This window comes from Atta cephalotes (assembly GCF_000143395.1).
Source record: "Atta cephalotes unplaced genomic scaffold scaffold00056, whole genome shotgun sequence".
NCBI classification, from domain to species: domain Eukaryota; kingdom Metazoa; phylum Arthropoda; class Insecta; order Hymenoptera; family Formicidae; genus Atta; species Atta cephalotes.
The window spans coordinates 1,125,706-1,137,279 of NW_012130120.1; the positions used below are offsets into that span (position 1 = coordinate 1,125,706).

The 11,574-nt window shown below is 34.5% G+C and overlaps 1 protein-coding gene across 1 annotated transcript in view; it reads left to right on the plus strand.

Moving 5' to 3' along the window:
- The first annotated feature begins 9,474 nt into the window (after window positions 1-9,474).
- LOC105623391 (rap guanine nucleotide exchange factor 2-like) overlaps window positions 9,475-11,574 on the plus strand; it is a 37,572-nt gene continuing 35,472 nt past the window's right edge. Inside the window, exon 1 of the mRNA XM_012204785.1 lies at window positions 9,475-9,791. Coding sequence (XP_012060175.1) covers window positions 9,475-9,791 — 317 coding nt within the window. The remainder of the gene's footprint in view (window positions 9,792-11,574) is intronic.

Genomic DNA, 11,574 nt, shown 5'->3' on the forward strand with positions numbered 1-11,574 from the left:
TAAGTTTAAAATTTCATAACACTGTCGAAATTTTATGATTTCATGGAGCGCTGTTTAAAACTTGGTCATAATCGTTACGAACAAGAATTCCACTTTATGGAGTTTATTGCTTGTATCTCTCGTTCTCCCTTCATATATTTTTTTTTTTTGCGCAAAATATCAACGTAATATAGGTTAAGTATGATACATATATGCATGCATAAAAGGAAACTGGAGACGAATAAAATTTATAAATTTGAGTAGGATTGACTTTCTCTCGAAACTACTGTTGCGAATTCAATTGAAAAATCGAACGAATCGTTCGTAAAGTAACAGCGTAATCGGATCACATTAAACCGATTACTATTGCCAAAAGCGATCGATGCTTACCTATAGCACTCTAAAGAGCCTCTACAAGAATGGAATTGTGCGCAAGCAATTTCATGAAATTGCATACACTGCTATTATTCGATATTTTGATATTTTCTTTCTATTGTTTCTTCGGAAAAAAAGCTGCAATGTAACTGATTTGTTTCGAAATATCGGTTCGTTGAAAATGTTTTTCTTACAAGGAGATTCTACAGTTTTTGATCCAAAAGAGAAATAGATTTCCAGATATTGCAGTTCGATAAGTTCTATCATTAAAAGTTATTATAAGCAAAACCGTTTTTTCGAAAATGCACATATTCAAGTTGCTAAATTATTATCAATGATACAAATCAAATTATTGTATCTTCCTTTTATAACAAATGTTACAATATTATTGATTGCAATATTTATCACACATTGATATTAAATAATTAAATATTGCTTTATATAAATACAATAATTACAATATAATATTATTGAATGCAATATTTATCATATTGATAATTAAATGATTAAATATTGCTTTATATTATTGCAATAATTTTTGTGGACAATATATTAATCCAATAAAAAGATTTTGGCTGTGTATATATAAATTAAATGGCAATAGGCAATAGCATCGATCGCGTTTAAGATTTCCAATCTCCGGTCGCACAAGTTTAGAGTCTACAACACAAATACGGACCGTCGTTAAGACGGGAATCGGTGATCGACTGGCAATTCCATTAGAGCAAGCTGCCAGTGCTCCGAGAATACATTGAATCGTCTCTCCTCACTTTCATCGCAGGAAGTCTGGTAGTTTCTAAGGCTTTCTATGGTTCAGGTTCGAGTTGAGAGACTTTTATCGGACATCGACTTTTTTCCGTACAGCTATTGTACAAGTACGTAGCCTTACGCGAAGTATTTTCAATCAAATGCGAGAGAAAGAATAAAGTCCCATTTAGTTTTAAAGCGAGTCAATTTCACATTCGATATTCTGCTGATTCAGTTTATTATTTCTTTCGTGCAAATTATGTGTAATTTAAGATGGAAATTTGATATATACAGGGAACTGGTTTCTCCGAACAATTCTATTCTCTTATCAATTAATACATAGCGTGCGCTTCTTCAACGTTAATTAGTACCATGTAATAATTATGTAATAATTAGCAAACATCGTATTACATATTGTGTTCAGAAATGGATGAAATATAGATGTGGATGCTGTAATGGAATACGAATGTCTGAAAATTATGTATAGATATCTCAATTAAACTTAACGGCGAATAAATTATTTTTAATTTTATATCTTTACTTTTATATCTTTACTCTTTTATTATTTTTACTTGATTTTTGAATAATGTTCATCAGTAAGCAAATGGAGAAAGAATTATTGTTAATGTTAATCGAATTCATTTCACATCTTTACTTGGCCAATTTTCAATTTATTTGATCCTTGATTATGATCTATGTATTTGGATCTGTAACTTTCCTTATAGCATATGAAATGAAAATAATCTTATAATATATATCTTTTTTTACAAGAATTTTAAACTGTATATTGTCAAAGTAAAACAATATTCGATTCAACTCTTTTGCTTTTACGTAATACACCGATTAAATTTTCTATAAAGCCTTAAATATGGCCACGTTCAGCTTTTTATGATTAAATTTGAAAAGAACGAACTTTTTCTTTTGGATGCAGTCAATCGTACGGTTTAACGGGAAAGATAATAAGGCCTAAGCATAAAAAGAATTTTATCGTTACGGTGTCCTTCGCGATCAATTTGCCTTTTCGACGCGCTCTCATTTCTCTTGCTTTTTTCTTGAGTCCATTATCATGATCGTTCTCTTTTTCTATCTTTGAGAGCCTCAACATATTAGAATATCATGGAAACTACTTGAGCGGACGGCAAATTTCCCTCGGGAATATACGAGAAATGATCTCATCGTGTCGACATCGCGAATAAATGAGGAACTGCATTAAAATTATTGTTGCTGTGGCAGTGTCGCTATGCTAAGGTGATTCGCTATGCTTAAGTACCGTCGAGGATAGTAATAGTGTTTCCAGATGGGGAATCTTTCCTAGATTTGCCGAATCATCTATGGGAAGAAAGTGTATACCTGAGAGACGCGTGGGAAATACTCATCCTTCGCGTTCGATTTTATTTGGTGATATTTCTAACAGAGAATTTTTTTCCTCGCAATCTTCCCATTTAATTTATAACGAAAAATAAAATTCTTCGTAGAATACCGATGTGGATAAATCGATCCTGTTTTCTAATTCATATACATGGAACAAAATGCAAATATTTAATTACCGTTTGATTATGGAGATTATGTTTAATATTGAAAATCAATCCGTTACAATCGTGCACAATTTTCAAAGATTAAATCTTTACTTTAGAAAAAAATATTAAAACTTTACCGAAAGTATAATATTGTGTCTTTACTTTACGGAAAATTAGAAAAGAGAACAATGTCATACGACGGAGATGCTGCGCAATTATTTTTTTTGTATCCATGAAGCAACAGATATTGGTCACAGATTGTAAATATACACGAGCGAGGAGGAAGTTTGTCGGTGGCTTAGGTGCGCTGAACTTTGTACCGTGCTTCTTCATATCTTTTCTTCGTACTGGATTCGCTGGTGCCGCGCCGGTGGGAACTCGACGACTTCTCAATGGAAACCGACTCCCAAGGCGATCTAAGGTCGTTCTCTCACGCTATGCACACGTTTTATGCATGTGTGAGGCAAAATGGGATCTGCCAGCGACAGACGCGTATGTAGATATATACATACATATATACATATATATGTATGTATATATCTACATACGTGTGCGTGTTAGCCGCGCGTCCACTTTCACCCACGTTGTACATTTTAACAACGCACGTCGCCTGTCGTTATCAGCTAACGCGCATGTTTCGGCTACCTGCCTACGTTTCGACATTTAACTGATGTGATTGACACATAATTTACGAGACCGCGAAACACGGTGGGATCAAATGTAAATCATACATATCACATCTGGAACATTGGATCAAATGCACGTGACGATCTATCGGAAAATTTAAAGCGATTTGGATTGCAAGTTGCTCGACGGAATATTCCTGAATTACAATTCTCTTTCTTTGAAATCTCCCTTGGAAATCTCGCGAAATTCCTTTCGATTTGATATTTTTCGAATAAAATCGATTTATTCATTTTTTACATAGAATAAGAGAATTATTAATTATTCGTTCGCTATATATATATACATATATATATATATATATATATATATATATTATAATATATATAATATAATAATATATATATATATATATAATGTTATTATATATATATATATAATGTTATAAAATCGAAAAAAATTATTTACGAAGCATGTAAAAGAAAGCAAGGCGCTGGAGCTATCAAATCTTACAACAAGCATCTTGTAGGACATGGCGGTCTAATATTAGAGGCACCAGATCCTCTTAAAGGGTTCCCTGGAATATTATCTCATCCCTTTTGAGCACATTCCGCTCATCTCCCTTTAGCTCCTTCCGCTTTTTTCCCTTTCGCTTCTCCGCAGTTCTTCATCGCTCCAACAATCTCTCATAACTGTACCTTTCAGACCATTACGATGGAATTCACGGTGATCGTGCTGGAATGATCAAATCACACGATCTTGATGTTTTTTACGAAAAGATTCCGAATTCTCTCTCCAATTTTTCTGATGTTTGTGCCTCTCTCTTTTATTGATTAGTTCCTTATTGATTAATAAATCCTTATTGATAATTTAAAGTTCTCTTTCATTTTATTTAGTTCTTATTTCTGTTGTTATCTGTTGTAACAAATAATTTGAACAAATATTCTTCATCTCTTTTGTCAAAAATAATTTTCATTTTATAAAGAAATTTTGCTAATGTCTCGCCAAACAAGTCACGCCAAAACAATTGAAATATAATGATGCGAGATACTTGGAATTGATTGCTATCAAATGACCTTGGTTAATTAACTCTGCTATTAGCGATGCCGTGGCTGTAATATAATAGTTATTGCAGCAATGATAACGATAAATATACTTGGAATCTGGAACGCACGCGCATACGATGAAACAAATTGAAAATCATAAATTAAATAAATTAAATAGAAAATATATATATTTGATAAATACATCGTTTTCATATACCGACATCTTTTATGAAATATTAATATAAGGAAAACGTTTTTAAGTAAAAAAAGAAACTTAAACTTTTTACAAAAAAAACTCGTTTACTTTGTTTAAACAAATAAAACAGTCGAGAGATGAATGTGTGGTGTATGCATCTAAACATGTCCGGATACGTATATACGTTCTGCGGATGTATCGTATACATTTCGTAACGGGTGATGCATCGAGTGGTGCGTCCCAGTTGCATCCAGTTGCATCGGTAGTATCGGTAGTTGGCAATGGCCAACACAACGGCGTGGCGACGTAGAAGCTGAGAGAGAGATTCGACGCACGCGTCGAATGTGATACGTACAACGCAGACACGCACGCATGTAGGTATATACACGCGCGCGAGCATATTTATGATTACGATTCGAATTACGATACGCGCATTTCCGTTAACGAGAGCAAACGAGTCCGTGAGGGAGCGGGAGCCTCTCTTCGAACGCGAAGACGGGGAGAAGAGAGAAGAGAGAGACACGCGGATTTCCAGCCTCCGACAAAGGCCGGCTCTAGAGAGTTGAAAACCTGGTCAAACGAGGGCGGCCGCTAGCTTTACGGCTTTACCAACGTGACCAACGCGATGCGTGATGCGCATGCACTTTCCATGCATCTCTGCGTTCGCCGTGTTTCGCGCCTCGCTGCTCTCGACAGTCGCTATTCCAGGATGTTTTTAAATAATATGAAAAAAAATTAAAGATTTTGAAAAAATTGTATTGGAAAAATGTAATACTTTTTTTGAGATAATACTTTTTTTTTAAATAAAATTTTACATATCTCTACAGATACTACAGAAGGAATTATGAAAGGAGGAAGAAAGTTGATTGAAGAATTTATGACATTAATATAATATGTATTGTAAGCTCCATAAAGAGGAAAATCAGGCGAGAGTCTTATTTATTTTCAATTTTATCAGTAATAAGGTGTGTCTTTTATTTATTGTGACTTCAAAAAAATGATTCGATACATAGAATAACATTTGAATTGCATTTTATTTATATTTGATTAGATTTTTTCAGATGTTACTTGTTAACAATTTTTCTGTAGGTTATTGGTTAGCATGCATTGTAACGAAATCTCAAGATGTATATTAACTGTGTGTTTTGAAATCCGCGCAAACAGTGGCATAAACATCGTTCGGAACACGAAACTATGCACTTAACGAGCATCGATGGACGTCCTCTTCTGGAAGAGCTACCGGAGAAGGACATCGGTAAGCGAACTTAGACTTATGGGAATGATGCTCGTTAGTAAAAGCGCAGTGAGAGAGTTGTGCGTGGATCGCTGGGATTAGGGTGTACAGCAACAATAGTCTCGAGTCTGTCGTCCTTGTATGGCAAGGATCTTCTTCTCTGCCGACTTTCCTCCGTCTCGCTTTATCTCTTCCTCGTTTCCTTTCGCCCTTTTCTTCTCGGTACTTGCCTACTATTATCATTTTCTCCGATCTCGCGGCTCTTTTGTTATACACTGCCGTATTGTCATTGCGAAGACTATCCGCCATTATCGCCGACAATAGCAACAAGCGATTGTTTCTTAACCTATTGAGCTCAATAATCGCTTAGTCAGTCATCCAGGAATAATTATTAAATTTCGTGGATGATGGAGAATCTGCTTGAAGAATTTGTGTTTAAGTATAATATTCTTGGAGGAGTCAATACGAATATTTTAATTTTTGTTTTCAAGTATATTTTAATAACTATTTATTATTTATGACACTTTCTAACTTAAGCACCACATTATATTTAGATCTATGATAATAATCTTAATTAGATGTAATGATTTTCGTTATATAGTTCACTCATATGACAAAATATGAGTAAGATTCATATTATTTTGATGTTATATCGCATAAATTCTAATTGATGAGCTCTTGTTCTTAATTAAAAAATGGGAAGTTGTTATACCTAATTAGTGCAGCTGTATAAAAGCATGATAGATGAGAAATTTTTACATAAGCAAAAGAAAGCAGAATTCCGTTAAGTAATAAAGCGAATAAATGAATGTACTCGTTTCAAATTCGTTATTTGGTAAAATAATTGCCTTTCAGCTAGTTTTGTTGATGTAAGTTTGGAGGAAAAGTTAGACAGAGATTAATTTTACGATTACTTCCTATAATTTACTGTACTTCCGAATTTTTCCAATTCTTTTGTTGTGCGTCGTAAACGTGCGGCCGCGTTCTCAAAGCACGAACTTTCGTTCGTGGCAGCGAGGCAGAAAGCATGGGGTGGATATGTACTAACACATAACTACTAACATATAACTAATAATCGCGCCGCTGGATCGCTGTACCGGAAGACACGGTCTGCGTGTTCCGCTGGAAATGGAAATTCTTCCTGCCTTCATTCCATCGTCTCGTTAATTGCCATCTTTGCCGATTAGATTCATGTGCTTCTTCTTCACCTTGAGTTCATTTCTCATTTCTCTTTTAACGCTTATGCAGCAGGAGTTTGGATTGATCTCCAATGTTACAAGCGTAGATATGCTTTTCTGTAATTAATGCTTTTCTGTAGTTTTATGAGATCATTTTATATTACATATATTTATGTTTATATATCTTCTATTTTTTGAAGAAAATTTATATAATAACACAAATATTCGCGATATTTCACGCGATCATTATATAAATATAATATATTTTGAGTCTTTATTATTTATTATTTTTCATATATTTACTATTCTTACTAAATCTATAATCTAATAAATGCGCGATATACAGTGATATTTATTCTATCTTTCCAAATACACCGATTTCAATTTCACACAGCAGAAAGTGAAATATACTTATATATTTGGACGAGGTCCTCTCTGCATGGAATTATACATGTAACATTTCACATAAAACTAGAGACTCCCTTGTTTCTATTTCCCGTTGAGATATACTAGAAAACGAGCGACCTGCTGAAGCATATTGTGCTCTCTATCATTAAGACAATTCGTGTCGTTCTCTCACATAAAGAATTTCATAGAATTTTATTCGCGTGTCCGCAAACTACTGAAGTAGTTTAAAAGGATATCTTACTGTTAGGTCTGAAATTTTTTAAATGAAAATTTCGGTTGACTCCAACTTGGATTATTTTTTTTTGACTATTATTATTTGCGAGTTCGATGGATAATCTCGCTAAACTAATATTGCATAAAGCGAGCGAATTAATCAGTTGTGGCTCGTTGTGAAAAAGCGCACGATTGTAGCGCTGGACGATTCTCTCACGCCTTTTCCCAAGAGAGTTACAAGAGGAGAAAACGAATCGCTCCTCCTCGAGCGCGTGCTCAAGAGCTTCCGTAAGCTCGTTGAATTTCTACGCCTGGTCTCGGAGAGGCCTATCTACTCTTCAAACCCATTCTTCCGCCGGAACTTCTTGCACGCTGTTACGAAGATTTTCCCACGGATACGAAACATCGGTAAACCTTTGCGAAATCACGAAAGAAAAAGAATTTCAATGATAGAACGATATAAAAGCGCCATGTTTGTATGCAATGCGTATCATTCAAGTTTGTTTTATTGAATAATGGAGTTTGACATGACTTTTTTTATTGACGTATCATGACAAATCGTTAGGGTGCGGCCGTTGGCAGACTATCAGATGAATAATGATGCTTTGAATGATGCGCGTGCGTTCTTTTAGCTATAGGAGAACGGATTAAAAACGAAGCGTAGAGATGGTTTAGTACAAAAACACTAAAGTAAAAGAATTAAGTGGTTTTATTTTTTTTTCGTGCACTTTCTATACGTCATTTGCAAGCAGCAAAATTTTTGTCTGCGCCAAAATAATACCTTTTTTCTTCTTATTGAAGAAGAAAATACAGTAAATAAAGAAAAAAAATATATTGTATAAATTTTCTTTCATTCTCCTTTTGTATTTCTCCTCTTATCGTTACAAATTATTTGTCAATCTCTAAAATATTGACAAATAATTTGTATGTAAAATTTGCATTGAATAATAAAGCAAGAATCATAGTTGCAGTTTCTAATAATTATCACGGAAAAAAATAGACAAATTACTTACTTACTTACTTTGTAATAATAAACGTTGCAACACAGCACTTTCAATGTTTTCGAAATTTGAGAAAAGAGATGCACCACGTTTATCACACTTTGATACGATAGCCTGCAGCTATCGTGTGTCTGCGATGTTCCATTCCCTTTTACACCGAAATTTTATCGCCGGTGTAAATCCTTCTTTCTGTTATCGCGTTTCCGCGCAAACGTACATACTTGATAAGGTCAAAAGAAACGGTAGACGACACCGCGACGCCATTAGTCTTCAAGTCGATCGAATCCCATAGGTCGTATAATAAAAGTATGCGAGCCACGTACGAAAGAGCTACTAAGAATCACTTGACTCTATTCGACCCCATCACCGACTTGATCCAAATATCATGTATGCGCGTCATGGGAAAACAAAAATTACTGTGCAGTACTTATTTCTTCTTTATAACAGCGCTCTCTACTTGTGAGAATTGTCTGTGTTTTATATATAGGGGATATGTGTGATTTTTTTTCAATTCATCTTCACAGAATGTTTATGGAACATTAATTTTTACAAACAGAGAAGAACAACATTTTAACTATCGTAGAATTATATATTATAATAAATGTTTCGAAGAAGCATGTAATGATCCAAAAACTTTAGATACAACACATAATTAATCTTTTAAATTAACGATCGATGGCTGGTTCGTTGATCTTCGTATTCGAACGTAATATCTAAAGAATATCGATTTACTTTAGAACGCTACTTATAGAACTACCAAAGTAAGCTGGTGTAATCCATTTTGAGGACAGAAACATTTATTTCGAATTCTCGCCATACGTTCGAGATTTCCTAAACGGCTGAAGAGAAGACGGTAAAAAGGCAGCATCGAGGATGTAGTCGATTTGTGCAAACGCATATAACGAGATAGACGATGGACGAACCTAGTGCGTCCCGGCGAAAAGATCACTGAGAGGATGCACAAGCATACCAGTCAGCTTCGCGGTCCAGGTGGCCATAATGGCGGCTATCACAGCGCTAACAGGGGCCCAGTGAGGAGATGGAACAGCTTCCATGGTGGCGGTGGCGGTGGCGGTGGCGGTGGCGGTGGCGGTGGCATGGGTAATTTCAACGATGGCGTTGGAAACGGCGGCATAGTCACGAAGGCCTGTCAAGAGCCCTTCAGGGCTGTGCCTAAGGCAGTGCAAGCCCTCAGGAGTGAGTCCGTCGACAGGACCCATCGAGTTCAGCCACCGCCACCACCCGCATTTCCCAGAAGAAGATTTTCCGTGTGGTGAGTCCAGGATTACGTTGAGGAAATTTCGATTTTCAATCGCGAACATTACTCAATAAGTTTTCTCGAATGAAACTCATTTCAAAAGAATGAAAATATTGCCACTATTGAAAAAGAGTGAAGAAAATATTTGCACTTTTGAATAAGAGTGACAGATTTTTACTTCTTTTTTTTTTGGAGTAAAACTTCAAAGAAAAAAAATCTCACTTCTTTTAAAGAAAAAGAGATTTCATTCCTTCGGAGTAAGTCTTACTCCAAAATTTATTTAAAGAGTATTTTTAAGTTTTATTATTATCATTGTTTTAATTTATTTAATTAATAGATGTGACAGCAGAGTGATGATAGGCTTATATGAATTCTCTTGGAAAATTAAAAGTAAAATAATTGACAGTTGCAAGTAACTTGAATGTATATTAAGATAATTATGAAGAATAATAATAGATCCTCTATTATTAGTTGATTGATATATCTTTAGCTATTAATATGTAAGTTATGTTATTGCTTACGCAAGTGACTGTTATTATAATAGTAAAAATAAATATAGTATAATATTATTTGCATATGTAAAATTATATTTTTGTTATTATTATAATTTACTGAGTTATCTAAGTATACATTTTTTACACAAGTGATGTGTGGTTGAATTGTTGTTTTCATTTCTGTAAGTTGATAAGTAAATAACTCAAGCCATAATCTACGTTTCTATTACCAACTATAGATAACTTCTTATCTCTCTCTCTCTCTCTCTCTCTCTCTCTCTCTCTCTCTCTCATGTAGATACAGTTCTGGTAGTTCAAAATTCTAGAGTGAAAATCTTGAAAATGTTTAGTGATAATATTAAGTTTGCGTGAAAAAATTCTTATTGTTTAAAATTGCTTTTGCGCTCAAAATATTTTTAAACAATACATGTCATACATTGCTATATTATAAAAATAAATTTTATTTATTATAGTTAAAGTTGCCGAATAGGAGAGGCAGCTCTTTGACCTTGACATTAGACATATATTGAAGATCATGAGCCTGAATGACCTCTATCAGGTTTTAGCAGTCGTTCGTTATTCGTTAAAAAGTTATTAACAAAAAAGTGATCCGATGAAACAAATTCTCTGCTTTAACAACGTAAAATATTTTCTTATATAATTTTTTATGTAACTCTGACAAAGGGGAGTAAGAATCGCTTCGGGTGGAAAATTGTAAAATATACTTTAAAGCGGAAAGTTTTATATAGTAGAAAAAAGACATTATTTTTCAAACTTCTTTTGTCAATAACTTTTTAATGAATGGAGGGAAGGCTAAAATCTGGTGTAGAGGTTACTCAGGGAAGTTACAACATATGTTAAAGTCAAGATTATCGGAATTGCCTCTCCTATTCGGCATATTAGTCTTAATTTGTCTTTAGCGAAAGTTGTTGACGGACAATTTTGCCGTGAAAGAAGAAGCTAATAGTGAGATAAAAATGATTAAAAAAAAGGATAATGGAAAGGATAAAAGTTCTAATGACATCATAGAAATATTTCATTTCGTTGAGTGGATCCACGTGGTTAATGTTGTCAAATAGCACGGATAATTTCGCGAAATAGACGTTGAGTCGTCGGGGAGCAAAAATGAGGAAGTGAGAGAGCGAGAGAGAGAGAGAGAGAGAGAGAGAAGAGAGAGAGAGAGAGAGAGAGAGAGAGAGAGAGAGAGAGAGAGAGAGTAGTAGTAGTAGTAGTAGTAGTACGTACGTACGTACGTACGTACGTTACGTTACGTTACGTAGTAGTACGTACGTAGTACGTACGTA